Below are 21923 nucleotides of genomic sequence, written 5' to 3' on the forward strand. Positions count from 1 at the left end.
ACCCATCCATTTATCCACTGGCCATCCAGTCATTTATCTGTTCACCCGCCTATCCACCCCCTATTCATCCATTGACCCACCCACCCATCCACCCTCCATATATCTATCCATCCATCCATTCATCCATCCATCCATCCATCCATCCATCCATCCATTTGTTCATCCATCCACCCACCCATCTGTCATTGCCTGAATACCTACAATGTGCTATGCTAGGCCATTATAGGCACCTCCATCAAGAACCACACGAACTCAAGAAGTAGGTTAGAGTGATGAGTTCGAGAAACATGAAAGGGATGTGCAATGAGTATATATGGTGACAGCGCCCCCACTAGGTGTTGAGGGTAGGGAGGGAGGAAACGGGGTGTGGAAGCCCTTACCCAGCTGGTGGACTGGCTGTGCTTGCCCTGTGAGAAGAAAGGACAGAGAGGAGACGTGCTCAGAGAGGACAAGACTGGCATGGCATGGGTAAGGGAATGAGGGGTTGGCATGGGTAAGGGAGTGAGGGTGTGGCACAGGTAAGGGAGTGAGGGTGTGGCACGGGTAAAGGAGTGAGGCCATGGCACAGGTAAGGGAGTGAGGGGTTGGCATGGGTAAGGGAGTGAGGGCGGCTCTCAGTAAGGCTCAGGGTAGGAACACGGCCTAAGTTGCGGTAACACTGAAAGATACAAGGAGTAAGTCAGGGCTGTCAGGGAGAGACAGGGTTGAAGCAGGTTGGGCATGGCTTTGGACTTACCTGGGCGCCAGGCCTCCAGGGGTACTGGGAGGCTCCAGGGTCCATCCCCAGCAGCAGTGTAGGCTGCCACGCACACTGTCAGATTGGACACAGACCCGTCCCCCTGCAGCTCCAGGGTCACCTCTTGCCTTAGCCCTATGTCCATTAGCACCTAGGAGGTCCAGAAGTGGCATCAGGGTAGAACCTCACCCCCCAGCTGTTAAGCCTTCACTCTCGGGCTCGACACCCCATCTCTTTCTCAAAGCCCTCTCCCCATCCTCCAACTCCTCATCCTTCCTCGTCCTCCCCTTCATCTCTCATCCTCATCCTTTAACCTGTATCCCTCCACCCCCTTCTAGCTTCTCTTTCCATCCTCTCTCCCTACGTCAGGGTATTGCTAGCCCTGATAGAAGTGCCTTTGTGCAAATCAGGAAAAGGTACCCCTTCCTCAAGGTGCTATACAACTATCTGCTGAAAAATCGTTATAGTGAATATGAGTCTGCTGAAATGCTTTTGCAGTGGTTCAAAAACAGCCATTCCCCATGCCCTCCCTTAGACCCCCTTATTCTCCCCAGAATGTGAATGTGAACCTTCCCTGAATGTGCCCCCTAGGGATAGAGCAATTGTGTACTACCCAACCTTCACAACCATCCATGTCTGCCCTGATATCTTCTCCTCCCTCCTTCCCAAGCCACTCCACTCCAATCCCACCAGCAGCACCCACCTCTGGGGTGTCCTGGCCTTGATACGCCAGCCGGTACCCTAACAGGGTACCCTGCAGGGGCGCCCGGGGCTCCTGCCAATGCACGAAGGCCTGGCTCCCATTCCGCGTGGCACTAATGTTCTCAGGGGGGCCCAGGGGCACTGGAGGACAGGGAAGAGGGGAAGCTGGCACCCCCGCCTCTTCCTGACCCCCTCCCCTGTTCCCAGGAAGTGGGTGCAGGGTGCCAAGGGCACACACGTGGGCAACTCGTGCAGGCCTCCTATGAGCGGAAGCACAGGGGAAAAAAGGGCTGGGAAAGAGGCCAGCGGGCAGTGCTGCTGAGGGGTCAGAGACTGGATGGGAAGGAGATTGAGGCCATGAGGGGTAAAGGAGTGAAAGGGGACAATGGGGGTGGCACTGATGTAAGCAAGGTCCAGTGGGGCAGTGGTGACATGTCCCTCCCCAGCCCTTCTTACCTCCCTCTGGCGTCTCCACAGGAAGCCAGTGGGTCCAGGATGAGGGGCCCTGGCTGCTGGTGCATGCCACGCGGATGTGATAAGGGGTGTGAGGATGGAGGCTGCCCAGCCGAAGCTGATGGGGGGGCACGGATGCTTGCAAGGTGAGGGGCTCCTCTGGCGGGTCTGGTTCTCCCGCCTGGATGCCCATCCCATTGTCTGACAGCACAGCCTGAGGAGAGGCAAGGGTGTGAGGACAGGACAACCAAGCAATCACACGAGATGGTCACACAGCTCCCAGTGGTGGTGGTCTGGTGTGACTACACAACTTTGCACGGGTGTGTGTGTGTGTGTTGCAGTGCCTTGCTAGGATAACACGGGCACCTGGATTTGCAAAGCAAGGAGATCATTTGGCTGTATACAATGTGGTTCTGTCACCACTTCCAAAAGCCACCTCTAGCAAGACTCTTCCCTCTCTGAGCCTCAGTTTTTTCCTTGGGCACATGGGGCCTTAGAGGATCAAATGCCTTACAGGATTGTTTAAAGATTAAGTGTAGTTATGCCCAAAGGATGCCACAGTGCATGGCGGGTGGTCAGCACCGATAATAACAGTGTGATGACAATAATAATGCAAATAAACTGGGCACGGTGGCTCCCGCCTGTAATCCCAGCACTTTGGGAGGCCGAGGCGGGCAATCACTTGAGGTTAGCAGTTCGAGACCAGCCTGGCCAACATGGTGAAACCCTATCTCTTCCAAAGATATAAAAAATTAGCCGGGTGTGGTGGCGCTCGCCTGTAATCCCAGCTACTCGGGAGGCTGAGATAGGAGAAACACTTGAACCTGGGAGGCAGAGGTTACAGTGAGCTAAGATCACACCACTGCACTCCAGCCTGGGTAACAGAGCAAGACTCTGTCTCAAATAATAATAATAATAATAATAATAATAATAATAATAATAATAATAGCACAATACTGTGAGACCCCATTTATACGACATTATACTACAGGCAAAAGCAATGTTCTAGAAGCAGAAGGGTGGCCATCTCTGGGGCCTGAGGGAGTCTTCTTGGGGACTGGAAGGGTCTGTGTCTTGATATGGATGGTGGTTACATGGCGAATATGTGTGTTAAATAATCTCAGAGGTGTCCAATCTTTTGACTTTCTTGGACCATAGTGGAAGAAGAATTGTCTTGGGCCACACATAAAATACACTAACACTAACGACAGCTGATAGTTAAAAAAAAATCACAAACAAATCTCATAATGTTTTAAGAAAGTTTACGAACTTGTGTTGGGCCGCATTCAAAGCCATCCTGGGCCACATGTGTTAGACGAGCTTGATCTAGAGGTACACTGAAGATTATGCATGTGGTACGTCTCATTTCTTTTTCTTTTTCTTTTTTCTTTTTTTCCTTTTTTTTGGAGACGGAGTCTTGCTCTGTCGCCCAGGCTAGAGTGCAGTGGTGAGATCTTAGCTCACTGCAACCTCCGTCTCCTAGGTTCAAGCAATTCTCCTGCCTCAGCCTCCCAAGTAGCGGGGACTACGCGCACCACCACGCCCGATTAATTGCTGTATTTTCAGTAGAGACAGGGTTTCACCATGTTAGTCAGGCTGGTCTCAAACTCTTGACCTCAGGCAATCCGCCCGCCTCAGCCTCTCAAAGTGCTGGGATTACAGGTGTGAGCCACCGTGCCCGGCCTATGAGTCTCTTTTCATCACCTGAGCTGGAGTGCAGTGGTATGATTTCGGCTCACTGCAATATCCGCCTCCCAGGTTCAGGCAATTCTCATGCCTCTGCCTCCCAAGTAGATGGGATTATAGGCGTGAGCCACCACGCTTGACTATCTTTTTTTTTTTTTTTTTTTTTTTAGTCAGAGTCTTGCTCCGTCACTCAGGTTGGAGTGCAGTGGTGCAATCTCGGCTCACTGCAACCTCCGCCTCCTGGGCTCAAGCAATTCTTCTGCTTCAGCCTCTCGAGTAGCTGGGGGGCTACAGTCATGCGCCACCATGTCTGGCTAACTTTTTTGATTTTTAGTAGAGACGGGGGTTTCATCATGTTGGTCAGGCTGATCTCGAACTCCTGATCTCAAGTGATCCGCCCGCCTCGGCCTCCCAAAGTGCTGGGATTACAGGTTCACACCTGTAAATCACACCTGTAAAAGCCACCACACCCGGCTTTTTTTGTATTCTGTGTAGAGAAAGGCTTTCACCATGTTGCCCAGGCTGGTCTCAAACTCCTGACCTCAGGTAATCCACCCGCCTTGGCCTCCCAAAGTCCTGGGATTACAGGTGTGAGCCACCACGCCTGGCCATGTTATATATTATCTTAATAAAAAAAGAAAAACACGTCCAACATGTACTGAGTGCCATTCTTAGCCCTTGACAAATCTGAATTCATCTGGCCCTCACATCCACCCTGTTGTCCTGTGGTAAGCATTATGCTTATTCCCACTGTACAGATGACAACACTGAGGCCCAGAGAGATGGAATCACTTGTTCAAGGTCATCAGTTTGTCACTGATGAAACTGGGACCTAAACCCCATCCTGTCCCCAGAGTCTTTGCTCTACTGGTGGTAAGAATATCAGTAATGGTAACAATACCTCTTGTCTGTGCATAGAGGCAGTTTAGCCTAGTGCTGAGGAGCACAGATGCTGGATCCGGGGCTCAAATCCAGGCTCTACCATTCCCTAGCTGTGTGCCTCAGTCTTCTCATCTGTAAAATGGGATGACAGTGGCTCTCTACCTCACGGGGTTAACTGAATTGGGGCATATAAGCATTTAGAAGACTGCTTGTGCATACTGAGTGTCATTTATTATTTTATTTATTTATTTATTTGAGATGGAGTTTCGCTCTTGTTGCCCAGGCTGGAGTGCAATGGCGTGATTTTGGCTCACCGCAACCTCCGCCTCCCAGGTTCAAGTGATTCTCCTGCCTCAATCTCCTGAGTAGCTAGGATTACAGGCATGCGCCACCATGCCCAGCTAATTCTGCATTTTTAGTAGAGACAGGGTTTCTCCATGTTGGTTAGGCTGGTCTCAAACTCCCAACCTCAGGTGATCTGCCCGCCTCAGCCTCCCAAAGTGCTGGGATTATAGGCATGAGCCACCGTGCCCGGCCTGTCACTTATTATTTTATGTGTGTTTCCTGGCAACAAGCGTCAAGCTCTGCATAGCGGCACTTGTCCCCATACCTATTCCGCCCCAGGAATGGCACACTCAGGGTGGAGGGGGCCACCGCTGGTGTACACATCTGTATAGCCCTGCCACATGGAGCCACAAAACCCCCATAACCATACAACTCACAGCCACGCACCTCAGGAATGCTGCAGCCAAGGGCTTCCCCTTCACCCTGGAGACCCCAGCCATACAGCCACACAGTATGTCAGGAAGGAGTTTACTGCCACAGGGTGTGGGCTCTAAAGCCAGATTCCTTGGATCTAAGTTCTGCATTGGATGCTGTTTGCTGTGTGACCTAGAGTGAGTGTCTTAACTTCTCTGAGTCTCAGTTTCCGTCTCTGGAAAATGGACATCATAGTTCTTACTTGTCAGGGTGTAAGGTTTAATGACATGATGCATATAAACTGCTTTGCATGTTATAATCATCAACAGCTAACATTTGTTTTCTTTCTTTTTTTTTTTTTTTTTTTTGGCAGGGTCTCACTCTGTCACACAAGCTGGAGTGCAGTGGTGCAATGACAGCCCCACCTAATTTTTTCATTATTTGGAGAGATGGGCTTTCACCATGTTGGCCAGGCAGGTCTCAAACTCCTGGGCTCAAGCGATCCACCTGCCTCGGCCTCCCAAAGGTCTAGTATTACAGGTGTGAGCCATGGCACCCTGCCTAGCAAACATTTCTTGAGTGCCAAATATGTACCAAGCTCCCTGTCAAGCACATTACTGGATGAACTCATTGACTTCGCACTACCACCCTATGGGGTCAATTTCTTTTCTCATCCCCATTTTACAGACAAGGAAGCCAAGGCCCAGAGACGTTCAGCAACTTGCCCAAAGTCACACAGCCCCCATGGCGGGAGACGACACCACCATGAGACCTGGGGAGAAGTGGGGGCAGATGGTGGGTACGAGGAGCGGGTGAGGCTGTCATCATGCCTGCTCTCTGACCCGCAGTGACAGACAGGAAGAGGAACCTCTACCAGGACAGAGGGGAGATGGGTACAGACAGTTGGTCTCCCCATGCCTGCTCCCACTTCTCTTTTCCCTGGGACGGCTGTGACCCTCCCACTGGAACTCTTCGGCCCTAGCCCATGTGCAGCAGGAAGTGAGACCTGGAGAGGGAAGAGGACACACTTCTGCTTTCCTGGGGACACTTGGTGGATGTGGGTAGGAGTGCAGCTTATGCCTGACCTGGCATTTGAGGTCTCCCAAATCCGGCTGGCCTCTGGGATTGAATCTCAGCTTCGGCTTTCTAGCCCTGGGGAGGGGAGGAGGATGGGAGGAACAAAGGCCCAGAGAGGGGGCCCCTCTCTGGGCCTCAGTTTCTCACCTTGAAAACGGGAAGATTAATAGCCACTATTTTTTTTTTTTCTTTCTGAGACAGAGTCTCACTCTGTCACCCAGGCTGGAGAGCAGAGGTTCAATCATGCCTCACTGCAGCCTTGACTGCCAGGCTAAGGTGACTGTCCCACTTCAGCCTCCCGAGTAGCTGGGACTACAGGTGCCTGCCACCACACTCGGCTAATTTTTTTGAATTTTTTGTACAGACCTGCCTCAGCCCCCCGAAGTGCTGGGATTACAGGTATGAGCTATCATGCCCAGCCAGTAGCCACTACGTTCTAGGTTTAAAATGCCAAGCAGATGGGGTTGTGCTCAGGGCATGCACGTATAAGACAATTCCTGTTTAATCAAGCACTGACTCTAAACATTTTCTCAGGGCCTGGCACGGTGGCTCACGCCTGTAATCCCAGCACTTTGGGAGGCCGAGGTGGGCGTATCACTTGACATCAAGAGTTCGAGAACAGCCTGACCAACATGGCGAAACCCTGTCTCTACTAAAAATACAAAAATTAGCTGGGCGTGGTGGTGGGCACCTGTAACACCAGCTACTCAGGAGGCTGAGGCAAGAGAATTGCTTGAACCCAGGAGGCGGAGGTTGCAATAAGCCGTGATCATGCCACAGCACTCCAGTCTGGGTGACAGAGCGAGACTCTGTCTCAAAAAAAAAAAGAAAAGAAAAAACAAAAAACAGTTTTTAAGGAGGTTGGGAGCAATGATATGGGTTTGATGTGACCTTGGACAAGCTGGTTAACCACTCTGAGCCTTAGTTTCTTCATCTGGAAAATGGGTGTATCCATAGATCCTCCTTCACAAACACATGAGCAGGTGTGCGTTAATGTAAGACCCGGTGCACAGCGGACACTCAGCAGAAGTTGGTCATTCTTCATTACTGTCATCTACCATCATAGGCACTGTCCACCCCCCATCTCCAACTTTCTAATCTCAGAGAACTTCAGACCAGAATTAGGCCTTATATTTATAGATCCGTGAGTTTTGTTTTGGTTTTGGTTTTCTTCTTTCTTTCTTCTTTTTTTTTTTTCTTGAGATGGAAGTTTGCTCTTGTAACCCAAGCTGGAGTGCAATGGCGCGATCTCAGCTCACTGCAACCTCTGTCTCCCGAGTTCAAGCGATTCTCCTCCCTCTGCCTCCTGAGTAGCTGGGATTACAGGTGTGTGCCACCACACCTGACTAATTTTTTGTATTTTTAGTAGAAATGGGGTTTTACCATGTTAGCCAGGCTGGTCTCGAACTCCTGACCTCAGGTGATCCACCGGCCTTGGCCTCCCAAAGTGCTGGGGTTACAGGTGAAAGCCACCACACCTGGCCTGGTTTTGGTTTTCTTACTCTAGGAGCAACTTGAGGGCAGAGGCTGGGTCTAGCTCATCTGGGTTGTAGTATACCCTTCTAGCAAATATTCCCTACTCTATGTGTGGTCCTGTGCTGGGCAAGAATGAGGAGCCAGTGGTGACTGGGACAGCTCCAGCCCTGCCCTGTCAGAGCTCACATTCCAGTAGGGGACAGACCCATCCCCAGACAGTGACCACACAGAGTGGCCAGGGCTGGGATGAGAGAAGTGGAGGGTTCTGGGTACCCCGTGGTGACAGAAATGGCTCCAGACCCTGCTGTCTCAGGGCTCCCACTCTGGCTAGAGTTAATATCACTAATACTGAAAATAATTAAGACAGCTGATCATTTTCATTTTGTTAAATTTGTTTTTTTTGTTTGTTCGTTTGTTTGTTTGTTTTTGAGACAGAGTCTTGCTCTGTCACTCAGGCCGGAGAGGAGTGGCACGATCTTGGCTCACTGCAACCTCCTCTCACTGCAACCTCCTCCTCCCAGGTTCAAGCAATTCTCCTGCCTCAGCCTCCCCAGTAGCTGGGACTACAAGTGCATGCCACCAGGCCCAGTTAATTTTTGTATTTTTAGTAGAGATGTGGTTTCACTATGTTGGCCAGACTGGTCTCAAACTCCTGACCTCAAGTGATCCGCCCACCTCAGCCTCCCAAAGTGCTGGGATTACAGGCGTGAGCCACCGCGCCTGGCCAATTTTGTTAAATTTGTTTCCTATGTTCTATAAACCATTTTAAGTTGGTAATTTGCATTCACTCATTGAATTTTCACACTAAGCATACCAGGTAGGCACTACCATTACGTCCATTTTGTAGACAAGAGAGCTGAGCCCCAGAGAGATTAAGCCACCTACCCAAGGTCACACAGCCAGAAGGTGGTGGAGCTAGGATTCGAACCCAGGACATCTGGTTTAACCCCCCGCCCCAGGCTCTACTGCTTCTCAACAGTGGCCGAGAAGTGGTGGGTTCCCAGGGAGAGGATGGGGGTTGTGGATGTGGGTGGAAGGAGGCCTGAGACTGAAATGAACCAAGTCTGGGAGTCTCACCTGCAAGGTACAGTGGGTCAGGGGGTAGATGCCGCTCAGGCCTGGAGTCCAAGCCATCTCCAGCTCTGTGGGTTGGCGGGAGACCAGGTGGAGGTTACGGGGCTGCTGGGGGAGCACTGTGGACAAACAGGAGAGATTGACCCTGGGGAGCCTTTGCTCAAAGCTCCCTACCCTGCTCTCTGCCCCTGCTCTGACCCCAGAGCCAAACCCCACCCTCTGACGCCCAACTCCCCACCTCCCAACTCTGTCACCTGTGATGGTGGCTGTGCGGGATGTGGTGACCCCCTTGGCGTTATGGGCTTCGCAGGAGAAAGAGGATGTCTTGTTCAGCCCTAGGGAGTCATATGAGGGAAGGGCCCAGTATCAGAGAGGGGCAGGAAGGGCTCCCGGGCCATGCCGGGCCACTCCTACCATGGCCTGCCTGACCAGGGTCAGTGCAGCCCACACAGGCACTTGCCTGAAGGGAGAGTTAGCAGAGTTGAGGGCAATGAGTTAGGAACACAGCCTCCATCCCCAAACACAAGGACGGCTTGGTTTCAGCCCTAACCTCCCGCCACCCAGACACACACAGCCACACACAGGCACACACACATTCTTACACCCCAGAGAGAGACACACTCATACACACACACAGACACATACTCACACAGAAACACACAAAGACACACACAGCCACACACAGGCACAGGCACACACACTCATACACACATACACAGGCACACACAAAGACACACAACCACACACAGTCACAGGCACACACACTCTAACACCCCAGATAGAGACACACACTCATACACACACATAGACACATATGCTCACACAGACACACACACACAGCCACACACAGGCGCATACACACACACACACACACACATATTCTTACACCCCAGAGAGAGACACATACTCATACACACACATGCTCACACAGACTCACACACAGCCACACACAGGCACACACACACACATTCTTACACCCCAGAGACACATACTCATACACACCCATATAAACACACATGCTCACACACAGACACAGACACAGAAACAGACACAGCCACACACACACACTCTGTCTCACACACACAGATTCGTACACCTAGATACTCACATACTCATATACACATATATAGACACACACAGAAACACACATGCTCATATATATGGACATAGACACATATATACATAGACACACAAAAGCATACACAGACACACACACACAAGGAGACACACAAACATGCACAAACTCACATGCACAAACACAGGCACCCTCACTAACTCACAAGGACACACGTATGGACACACACACCTGCTAGACACACTTAAGGAAACCAGCCCATGGCTGTACATTAATGGAGACATGTCTGTTCATCTCTAAGCTCGCCTCCTGCCAACCCCTCTCCCGCTCTCCCTGTCACACGCTCTTCTCCGGCCACACTGGCCTCCAGTGTCTCTGGAACGCGTACATGAAGCATGTTTCTACCCCGAGAACTGTGCACTGTTCCCTCTGCTCAAAACAGTCTTCCACAAATGTCCACGTGACTCGCACCCTCTTCTTTCGTTTTTGTCCCTCAACAACACCTCTCAGTCCGCTAGGCCTGGCCACCCTGTTAATATTGGAGCTTGGCCAGGCATAGTGACTCATGACTGTAATCCCAGCACTTTGGGAGGCCGAGTCGGGAGGATCGCTTGAGGCCAGGAGTTAGAGACCAGCCTGGGCAACGTGGTGAGACCCCATCTCTACAAAAAAGAGAAAAATTAGCTGGGTGTGGTGGTGCACACCTGTAGTCCCAGCTACTCGGGAGGCTGAGGTGGGAAGACTACCTGTGCCCGGGGAGGTGGAGGCTGCAGTGAGCTGTGATCACACCACTGCACTCCAACCTGGGCGACAGAGTGAGACTCTGTCTCAAAAAAATTAAAAATAATAAAATGAAATATAAAGGCTGGGCACGGTGGCTCATGCCTGTAATCCCAGCCTTGGGAGGCCGAGGTGGGTGGATCACCTGAGGTCAGAAGTTCGAGACCAGCCTGGCCAACATAGTGAAACCTCGTCTCTACTAAAAATACAAAAAATTAGCTGGACATAGTGGCAGGCCCCTGTAATCCCAGCTACTCAGGAGGCTGAGGCAGGAGAATCGCTTGAACCCGGGAGGCAGAGGCTGCATTGAGCTGAGATCATGCCATTGCACTCCAGCCTGGGCAACAAGAGCGAAACTCTGTTTCAAAAAAAAAAAAGAAAAGAAAAGAAAAGAAAAAGAAAGAAAGAAAGAAAAAATAAAATAAAATTGGAGGTAATTGGAGTTTCCTCTCCAAATCTATCCCCTTCCCGCTTTACTTTTCCTCTTTGGTTCTTCTCATCACCCAACATACTTCACCTGTTACCCAGGTACCTTGTCCATTGTCAGTTTCCCCCACTAGAATGTCAGCTCCAGGAGGGCAGGGGTTGTGTCTGTTTCATCCCCTGCTGTGTCAGGATGGCCTGGCACACAATAGGTGTGCCATAAATGCTTGTTGAATGAATGAGTGAAATTGTGTTCAGCTGTGTACTTATGAGCATTCCTGAGCATAGGTGTAGAAATATGAGCGTGTGTAATTCCATAGGGGAGTTCACGTATTGTGTCTTGACTGTTTTTTTCTTTTGCTTTTTGAGAGTCTTGCTCTGTTGCCCAGGCTAGAGTGCAGTGGCATGATCTTGGCTCACTGCAACCTCTGCCTCCTGGGTTCAAGCGATTCTCCAGCCTCAGCCTTCTGAGTAGCTGGGATTACAGGAGTGCGCCACCACGCCCGGCTAATTTTTGTAATTTTTAGTAGAGATAGGGTTTCACCATGTTGGCCAGGCTGGTCTCGAACTCCTGACCTCAAGTGATCTGCCCGCCTCAGCCTCCCAAAGTGCTGGGATCACAGGCGTGAGCCACCGTGTCCGGCCTTGAGTAACTGTTTTTGAGTGAAGGTGGATTGCCTTCCCTCCCTAATGTGGTGGTGTTGGTGTTGGTATGACACAACGTGCACACACAGAAGCACGTACAAGTACAGAGACAAACACAAGAGACACAGACCTGCAAGCACACAGAGATACCCAACACACACCGCTATACAACATATATCAGTCCCCCTTTATCCGAGGTTTCACTTTTTGAGGTTTCAGTTACTCTTGGTCGAAAAATATTTCAATGGAAAATTCCAGATATAACTCCTAAGTTTTAAATTGCATGCCGTTCTGAGTACTGTGGTGAAACCTCATGTCATCCCACTCTGGTTGGCCTGGAACGTGAATCCCCCCTTTGTCCAGCATCTCAGTGCTGTATCGGATACTTGTCTGTGAGTCACTTAGCTATCAGATCGACTGTCCTGGTACTGCAGTGCTGGTGTTCAAGAAACTCTTATTTATCTAAATAATGGCCTGGCCGGGTGCTATGGCTCACGTCTGCAATCCCAGCACTTTGGGAGGCCGAGGCGGGTGGATCACTTGAGATTAGGAGTTTAAGGCAAGCCTGGGCAACATAGTGAAACCCCCGTCTCTACTAAAAATACAAAAAAATCAGCCAGGCATGGTGGCACGCACCTGTAATCCCAGCTACTCGGGAGGCTGAGGCACGATAATTGCTAGAACCCGGGCTGCGGAGGTTGCAGTGAGCCAAGGTCGCCACACTGCACTCCATCCTGGGCGACGGAGAGAGACTGTCTAAAAAAAAAAAAAAAAAAAAAAGGCCCCAGGGTGCAAAATAGTGATGGCTGCAATTCGGATAGGCCAAAGAGAAGCCTTAAAGTGCTTCCTTTTAAGTGAAAAGGTGAAAATTCTCCACTTAGAAAAAGATAATCATATATATATGTACTGAGGTTGCTAAGATCTATAGTAAGAAAACTATCTGCGAAATTGTGAAAGAAAAAGAAAGTTATGTGTAGTATATACAGGGTTTAGTATTATTCATTGTTTCAGGCTTTTGCGGGGGGGTCTTAGAGAACGTAGCCTGGTGAATAAGGGGAATCCCCCAACACAGATACACATAGAAACACAGACACCCCCCTCAACACACACACACACACAATGTCTGTGCTAGGATGTAAGAAGGACCAAGTTTTTCGTTTTGTTTTTTGAGACAGGGTCTTGCTCTATCTCCCAGGCCGCAGTACAGTGGCACAATCACGGCTCACTGCTGCCTTGACCTCCAGGGCTCAAGCGATCCTCCTGTCTCATCCTCCCAAGCAGCTGAGACTACAGGCGGCCACCACACTTTTTCAATTTTTTTTTGTAGAGAAGAGGAGAGTCTCACTATGTTGCCAGGCTGCTCTCAAACTTCTGGCCCCAAGCGATCCTCCCGCCTCGGCCTCCCAAAGTGCTGGATTGCAGGCAGAGCCACTCCGTGCCCGGCCCTGGGACCAAGTCTTGTAAGTGCAACTGCAGTTCTGCATGTTGTTTACGCGTTTACTCGTGTGCTTGTGCGTCTGTGTCTGTGTTTCTGAGCTGGTATGTTTGTGACCCTGCGTGTATCTGTGGATGGTGTGTACGTGCATGTGTTGAGTATCCGTGTACGTGTCTCTCGTGTTTGCTCCGTGCGTGTACGCCTCTGTTCCCACCGCGTTCGCGAGGGAGGCTTTCCATCCGCAGACACAAAGTTTCCTTTTCTCCGTCAGCGGAGGGAGTGGAATGGGGCAAAGTCTGCAGAGGCCGGAAGGGGGTGGGTAGGGGAGCTCCTCAGTCGCGGCTTCCTAGGTGGCCGTTCCCAGACAAGGTCAGGTGCCCGCTCCCGCAGCCCCCGCGCACCGAAGGCCCCGCGCCCGCAGCCCCCGCGCCGCCAGGAGGAGAAACAGTACAGTCCCGGGCGGGCGGCCCGAGAGGGGGCGGGGAGCCTGGGTCGGGTCCAGCCACCTGGCACGTGGGGCCCCGCCAGGGTCAGCGCGCGGGAGCTGGCGCCGCCGGCCGGAGAAGCCCTGGGGCTGGAGGTGGGTTCTGGAGCCGGGTCCCGTTCCGACCGCAGCATTCCTGCCCCCGCGTGAGTCACCCGGGGCACCTCCCCACCCCAGCGCTTCCGGCCGGCTTCGGGGGCGCGGAGCCAGAGCCGGGATCCCCCTTCCCAGGCCCCAACGGCCGCACCTTGAGTGAAGGGGACAGGAGGAACTGGGACCCCTTCCCCTCCAGAGGGCTCTTGCTTTACCGCAAAAGGACAGGAGCAGGCCGACTCCAGATGTGCTTTCCAGATGTCCTGACCATCCCCCCACAACCCCTGCTCTCCGCCCCAGCTTTTCCAGAGAATGAGAGGGATGGAAGGAGGAGGGGTACGCCCTGAGTCAGATAGAGGGACAGACGCACACTAACGGACAAAATTCCTTCTCACAGCAACCCCCCCACACACACACTCACAATGAATCACACTTAAACACACAGGGGCTGTTATTAGCACAGAAAACTCAGTACTTGGTAAGTTAACGGCACACAGATATGCAAGAGCTGATGTCACAAACACAGTGACACAAAAACACTGTGACTCACACATATACACACGGGCGACACTGATGTACATTCATAAAGAGACATGTACGCATACAAGCCAACGTGGGACAAACACATAAACACACAGTCACACGTGTACACATTGATTACAAACACCTAGCAACGCAATATACATCTAGGCTGATGCATCTGACACACACAGAAACCTAAATGTCCCTGTATATTGAGAGACACACACCACGTAACAGCGTACATGGAGTTGAGGTGGACAGATAGATACACACCAGGACACAATGAAGGGTCATTTTGACCTGCTCAGACCAGACACACCGACGCGTACCACCCCACAGCCAAGCCTTCATCTACGCCATTAAGATGAGCTGGATGCGCCCAGGTTTCATGTTCACCCAGACACAGACTGATACAAAAACACATTTGCGCTGGGTGCGGTGCTCATGCCTGTAATCCCAGTACTTTGGGAGGCCGAGGCCGGTGGATCACTTGAGGTCAGGAGTTCGAGACCAGCCTGGCCAACAGGGTGAAACCCTGTCTCTACTAAAAATACAACAATAAGCCGGGCGTGCCTGTAATCCCAGCTACTCAGGAGGCTGAGGCAGGAGAATCCCTTGAACCCAGGAGGCGGAAGTTACAGTAAGCCAAGATCGTGCCACTGCACTCCAGCTTGGGTGACAGAGCGAGACTCCGTCTCCAAAAAAACAAAAAAACACAGTTTCTTAGATGCACAGGCCTGATGCAGACACACAAGGATGGAGACACTGCCATGGACACATAGATTAACACATACACACATCTATACGCTGGCTGGTAAGCATCCTTAGGTCATGTACTCAGAGGCAGCAGGGGCCAGTGCACACACAGGGAGACCAGAGAGAAGCAGAGGGTGCTGTTACATATACACACACACACATAGGTCTGTGACGACAGTCATACACCAACATGCTTACCCTGTGACATATACACACACGCCACAGAGACATCTATGGACACACACAGAAAGCAGGTAAGAGGCTGAGGGTTGAGTGCAGTGGCTCATGCCTGTAAATCCCAACATTTTGGGAGGCCGAGGCGGGAGGATCACTTGAGGCCAGGAGTTCAAGACCAGCCTGGGCAATATGGCGAGACTCCATCTCTACCAAAAAATACAAAAATTATCCGGGTATGGTGGCGCATGCCTATAGTCCCAGTTGCTTGAGGGGTGGGAGGGTACTGAGTAGGAGGATTGCTTGAGCCCAGGAGGTGGAGGCTACAGTGAGCCATGATCACAGTACTGCACTCCAGCCTGGGTTACATAGCGAGAGCTTGTCTTGAAAAAAAATAAGGGGGAAAAAAAAGCTGGTAAGAAACACAAGTTATCCATGGACGCATTCTGATTCTGCAAGGGAACAGAAGCTCTCACTAGGACACGCTCACACCCATAGCTGCACACCTGTGGGCTGACACTACCACCTCCATACAGAGAGGTGTGCACCATAGCCCCAAACCCACTACCCTCCATGCACACTTTACTTTCGTACAGTGAGTCTCAGCTGTGAACACACAAACACAAAAAAGAGGGACAGACACAGGCTGACACTGGTATACTCAGTCATGCACACACACACAGACACCCACACACAGGCAACCCCTAAGAAATGTAGAGAGAGAGAAATGCTATAAAGATCCAAGCACACATTGGGACAGAATCCAAGCTAAAGGAAATATAGTTAGTCACACACACACACACACACACACACCACACATGAGACATCCACAGAAGCCCACCCTCGCCAAGACACACCCTCACACAGAGGTTGTGCTGACGGATACACTAACACTCGGATCCAGAACACACAAATATCCAGACGCCCCACCACCACCACAGAGACATGCACAGACCCTCACACCTGTGCAGCACCCATTTCTCTCCCTCCCCTCCCCTTCTCATGGGACCTGCCAGGCTGACTCACGCCCCATCCCCAACCCTGGTCCCTACTCAGCCACTCGAGCCATGGGCCTGAGTCACTCCTCTGGGGTCAGCATGCTCACCAGGTCTTCCTTGCAACTCAGGGTCCCAGGAATGCTGAGAATGTGAGCTCCTCCCTCCACCCTGGAGACCCCCAGTCAGAAGGTCCCTCCTCATTCCAGCAGAAAGAGGCAGCAGGTTGGGAGTGCGGGAAGCTGATGCCCTCCAGGCTGCAGCCTCTTTCCTTTACAGAGCCTCTGCCATCTGCTCCTCTGTCTTTCCTCCTTCAGCAGGGAGAACCCCCTGAATCCAGGGTCCCCCAGTGATGCCTCTGACCACTGCGTAACCCTGAGCTCGGTCCTGCCTCGTCTGCATGGTGCAGAAGGGAATGGTCACCAAGAAGGAGAGGATTTCTGTCACTCCAACTTCCCTGTCTTGTCTTTCGTTTTGTTTTGTTTTTTGTTTTGAGATGGAGTCTTGCTCTGTCGCCCAGGCTGGAGTGCAGTGGTGCGATCTCGGCTCACTGCAAGCTCCACCTCCCGGGTTCAAGCGATTCTCCTGCCTCAGCCTCCCAAGTAGCTGGAACTACAGATGCCCATCACCACGCCTGGCTAATTTTTGTATTTTTGGTAAAGATGGGGTTTTGCCATGTTGGCCAGGCTGGTCTCAAACTCCTGGCCTCAAGTGATCCACCTGCCTCAGCCTCCCAAAGTGCTGGGATTACAGGCATGAGCCACCATGCCCGGCCTCCCTGTCCTGTCTATGTCCATCTTGGGTCACTATGGCCTGTCCCTTCCAGTGTATGTCATTCTATCTCTCTCTGTCTCCCACTTTCCTTTTTTTTTTTTTCTTTTGAGACGGAGTCTCGCTCTGTCGCCCAGGCTGGAGTGCAGTGGCGCAATCTCCGCTCACTGCAAGCTCCACCTCTCGGGTTCATGCCATTCTCCTGCCTCAGCCTCCTGAGTAGCTGGGACTACAGGCACCCGCCACCACGCCCAGCTAATTTTTTGTATTTTTAGTAGAGATGGGGTTTCACCATGTTAGCCAGGATGGTCTTGATCTCCTGACCTCGTGATCCGCTCGCCTCAGCCTCCCAAAGTGCTGGGATTACAGGCGTGAGCCACCTCGCCCAGCCTCTGTCTCCCACTTTCTTCCTGCTCTCTCTTCTTTGGGTTCTGTCTCCCCAGTGGGGACCGGGCTGGATATCCTCCCTTTGACTGAGGCCAGCAGGGCTTGTTAGGGCAGGAGGTGGGCCAGTTGGAGGGAGGCGGAGGAGAGGAGGGCAGGGTTGATTCTGGTGCCCTGCTTGGGTCAAGGGCTGACAAAGGGGCACCAGGCCCACACACACTCGGGCCATGGAACAGCTCGGAGGAAACCCAGGACAAAGAATTCTATTCAGAGAGAGGCCGGGGTGAATGGAGGGAGAGAGAAGCAGAGAGACAGAGAGAGAGAGAGAGAGAGAGACACATACAGAGACAGACAGAAAGACACACACACCAAAAGACAGAAAGAGACAGAAAAAGGCATGCGGAGAGAAACAAGATAGGTAGAGACAGAGAGGCAGAGACAGACTCAGAGGGAGAAACAAGAGAGAGACAGACAGTGAGGGACAGAAGGACAGTCAGACACTCACGCAGAGTTAGCAATGCTCCCTTGCTCCTGACTTCAGCCCTGCCTGGCCCCCTATGCGGAGCTGACCCACATCCCCGGACTCACCTGGAACATGCAGGCTGCGCTGGGGGCCGTGACCTGGAGCTGTGGCCAGGGGGACAGCATCCTGGAGCCAGAGTAGGTCCACGGGCTCTGGGGGTCCCTGGGCTTGGCAGCTCAGGTTGAAGGGGGTGTTGGCGGCCACAGTCCTGTCCTCAGGCTCCTCCAGGAAGTAAGGCAAGCCTAGGGGGTGGGCAGTGGTAGAGGCTGGGGTCCCTCTGAGGCCCCAAGATGCCTGACCCACCACTAGGATGCTGTAGGCTTTGGGCAGCAAACCCACCCTGCAGGGTCATTGACCTGCCTGTATCTGATCCCCAAGGGCACCTGAGCCATACCCAACACACATGACCCCAATATCTGATTCCTCCCATGTCAGACCCCCCAAGATAGCTGAGCTCCTCATGTCTCTCTTCCAGAATGTCTGACAGCTCATCCTCATCTCATTCTATGGATGAGAAAAATGAGACCACTGGGGTGGTGGGGAGAGGGGTGCGTTGCATGCCTCTGACGCCTTATCTGATGCCCAGAATGGCCTCCTGTGACCTGATCGTGTCTGATGCCTAGGATATCCAACTACCCCCAAGAAGTCTTTTCACTCAGAACATATAATCCCCCCAGCCTTGGCCCCATAACTTATATGGACTCCCAGCTTCTTGACACCCCAAAACTCTGACATTCTTAGGCTGTATGATGCCTAGGGTCATCCTGAATCCTCCAGCACCCTTTGACCCCTCAGGATTCCTGACTTCCCACAACCCGTGAGTGCCACACGTCCTCTGACCCCTCAGGACCCCTGACCCCAGAGCTCACCCTCCAGCCCAACGTAGCCAGGCTGGGACACGAAGGTCTGATGTCCCAGAAACACCAAACACTGGTACTGTCCCGTGTCGGAAAGCTGCAGGGAGGTGATTCTGACAGGGCAAGAGGAGAGACAGAGAGGTTCGGGGTCAGAGCTGGACACTGGGAGGGGGTCTGTCAGAACGGAAAGAGGGTGTCCAGCCTGGAAGCTCATGACAACCACAAAGTAGGTCCTATTATTAACTCATTTTGCAGAAGAGGAAAACGAAACCTAGAGGTTCCATCACATGCTCAAAGCCGCACGGCTGACAAGTGGTCAAACTGGGGTTCCCACCCAGGTGGGCTTTGTGCCCCCTGTGTGACAGAGGTGGGAGTGGGATTCAGGGATGTGGCCACACACCTGAGCTGGCTGACCACTATCCAGTCATCCTGTTCATCCTCACCCAGGGGCACCTGGGTCTGGGTGCTGTCCGCGAGCTCCAAGATCTGTCCATCCCGAAGCCAGTGTACCTCGGGGGGCTCTCCCTGAACTTGGAGCTGACACCGAAGGGTGCCCGTGAGTCCCCGGGCACCTGTGATATTCCCTGGGTTGCCCACAAAGGGACTTTCTTCAGCCTGCGTGCCTGCAGGGGAGATGGGAAGAGTTAGCTAAGGAACCCCCCAGCTCCTTCCAGCCCTCAGTTCCACCCTGTCCCTGCCTGCCCACCGGCCGCCAGGACCCCGCCAGTCCCTTAGGCCGACATAGTTGCAGAGTGACCTCAGAGGGGGGTGGAGGGCGGAGGCTCTGAAGGGAGGATGGGAGCCCTCCCAGGGGACTGGGATCCAGCGTCCATCCCGTTGGGAAGGAGGCTCGGGATCTGGCAGCCTCCCACGCCCTGCACTGCCTGGCAGGGCCAGTCCCTGCCCCCTCCGTCCTCTCTTAGGTCTCTAGAGACTTAACAGATCGCGCTGGTGCTGGTGGATGGAGGGGAAGAATCAGGGGTGGAGGGAGGGAGATAAGGGTGGTGGGGGAGGGAGATAAGGGTGGTGGGGGTGGGAAAAGCCAGAGAAAGTCAGGCAGGGGAGATGAGACAGAGAGGAGCAGAGATACAAGGAGAGACAGAAAAAATGAAGAAACAGCCCTCAAGAGAGAAGAAAAGGAGGGGGCGGAGGGGGGATACAGTCACAGAGGGAGGCTGAGAAGAGAGAGAGAGAGACTCCGAGAGCAGGGAGAGATAAAGGCAGAGACTGTGAGAGAGACAGAAACAGAGACCCACAGAGAGATAGCAGAGCTGGAGGCAGAGACAGAGAGACAAAGTGAGAGCCTCCTTCCCAGAGATGGAGTGGACTGGTAGGGTAGGGACAAGTGGCGGGGCAGGGGGGTGGTGTTGGCAGGGAGAAGGGTTTTCCCCCAGGGCTCCAGAGCCCTCCTCATCCCACCGCCTGACTCGGTGCCCCTTCGGAAAGATTTCTTCCTTCCCGGCGATCCCCAGCTCAGCCCCTCTCCCCATGGCCCCCTTCTCAGGTCCAGCCCCCACCCCTGCCCTCAGCTTCTCCTTGTCTGTCTGTCTCTCCGGGTCCTCCTTCTGTCCCCCCTGCCCTTCAGTTCCTCTCTCAGTCTTTCTCTCCCTCTGCTGCACTTGGTGTCTCTGAATCTGTGTCTCCCTCTCTTAAAGTCCCTTTTCTGTGGTCCCAAGGAAACCCCCTAAGCCAGCCCAGGCCCCACACACCTGCCATCATCCCCCACCTCCTACCCCTGCTCCAGCCCCTCCAAGGGGGTCCCTGCCCCAAGGAGCCCCCATCACTCACCCCTGGGGGCCATGCACGCCCAGCCACACAGCGCCAAGCACCAGGCCAGCGGGACCCTGCCCATCCTGGGGCACCGCCACGCCATGGGTGCCAAACTTTCCTCAGAAGTTCTTGGGCTCCCAGCAGGGGAGGGGGCAGGGCCGGGCTGTCCCCGGCCCTCCCCCCAGCTCCAGGCTCCCCGGATTTGGCACTGCCTGCCTGGCACAGCGGCAGGGGAGGCCCTTGCCACCGGCTCTGCCCAGCAGCCGCCTTCTCAGCACCCCTGCCTCCTTCTCTCACTCCCAGACTTGGGCAACCCTTTCTCCGCCCCTGGCTCCCCCTTTGCCTCCGCCCACCAGGGCCAGAGCCCAGGGGCCACCTGGACAATCAGGGGTTAACTCAAGAGAGGAGAGGATCAGCCCTTTCTTAAAGGAGCCAGGGAGGGAGCTGAGGAGGGGGAAGGGGACCCTGGTGGCTGTGCCCCCCGTCCTGAGCCAGTGAGGCCCTGTCTCTCTATCCGGGCTCTGGGCGCTGTCCCTCTGGGCTCTGTGTCTGGTAAACATTCCTCCAGAACTCCACTCCCCTCTCAGCTCAGGCCGTGACGCCCCTCTCCCCGCCTCCACCCCCAGCCCAGCCCCAGCCAGGCCTCCTTGGCCCTTCATTCCCCCTCACTCTCTCGGCTCCTCGGACAAGGACACACACACACACACACACACACACACACACACACACACACACACGCACACACACACACTCTTAGACGTCACTGACACACAGAGGCTAGGACAAGCAGAGACACGCAGAGGGACCCAGACGGGCAGGGGCATGCTACTGGCCCACAGACACACTCAGACAAGCCAGGCCAGGAGCTCGATTCCTGGAGAAACCTCAGAGACAGGAGGACACGGCTGGGTGGGCATCCATGGGGGACACTTACGTGGGGAGACACAGATCTTCAGACACACCAAAACCTGCGTGGACGCCTAAATGGGACACCAATATACAGGCGACACGGAAGGGGACCCAAGTTGGAATCCCAGTGCTACCACTAACTGTGGGCTACAGGCAAGTGACTGGCCTCCTGAGCCTCAGTTTGTCCGTCTGTAAAATGGGAATAAGAATAGTTGTTGGCCGGGCATGGTAACTCAATCCTGTAATCCCAGCACTTTGGGAGGCCAAGGTGGGAGGATCGCTTGAGCCCAGGAGTTCGAGACCAGACTGGTCAATGCACTGAGACCCCCATCTCTATAAGAAGTTTAAAAATTAAAACTTAACCAGGTATCATGGCGTGTGCCTGTGGTCCCAGCTACTAGGGAGGCTGGAGTGAGAGGAATGCTTGAGTCCAAGAGATTGAGGCTGCAGTGAGCCCTGATCATTCCACTGCTCTCTCCCTCTGGTGGGACTGTGTATCCTGGTTGTTGCAGATCTGCTGCCTGCGTATCGGCTCTGCTGTA

General features: G+C 53.1%; 1 protein-coding gene across 1 annotated transcript; it reads right to left on the reverse strand.

Annotated features, from left to right (window-relative positions):
• Positions 1 to 380: 380 nt before the first annotated feature.
• LOC116464119 (tyrosine-protein kinase receptor UFO) lies at positions 381 to 20979 on the reverse strand (the record flags this gene model as incomplete). The annotated part of the gene is made up of 10 exons (XM_032147389.2): positions 20491 to 20979; positions 19103 to 19325; positions 18715 to 18815; positions 17911 to 18087; positions 9040 to 9120; positions 8789 to 8904; positions 1895 to 2105; positions 1440 to 1579; positions 737 to 887; positions 381 to 407 (listed from the first exon to the last, which is right to left on the reverse strand). Coding segments are annotated over exons 1-10 (1312 nt in total), but the record flags the coding sequence as incomplete, so codon positions are not given.
• Between the last annotated feature and the right edge of the window lie 944 nt (positions 20980 to 21923).

The sequence above is a fragment of the Hylobates moloch genome, unplaced genomic scaffold, assembly GCF_009828535.3.
Source record: "Hylobates moloch isolate HMO894 unplaced genomic scaffold, HMol_V3 SCAFFOLD_191, whole genome shotgun sequence".
Lineage (NCBI taxonomy): Eukaryota > Metazoa > Chordata > Mammalia > Primates > Hylobatidae > Hylobates > Hylobates moloch.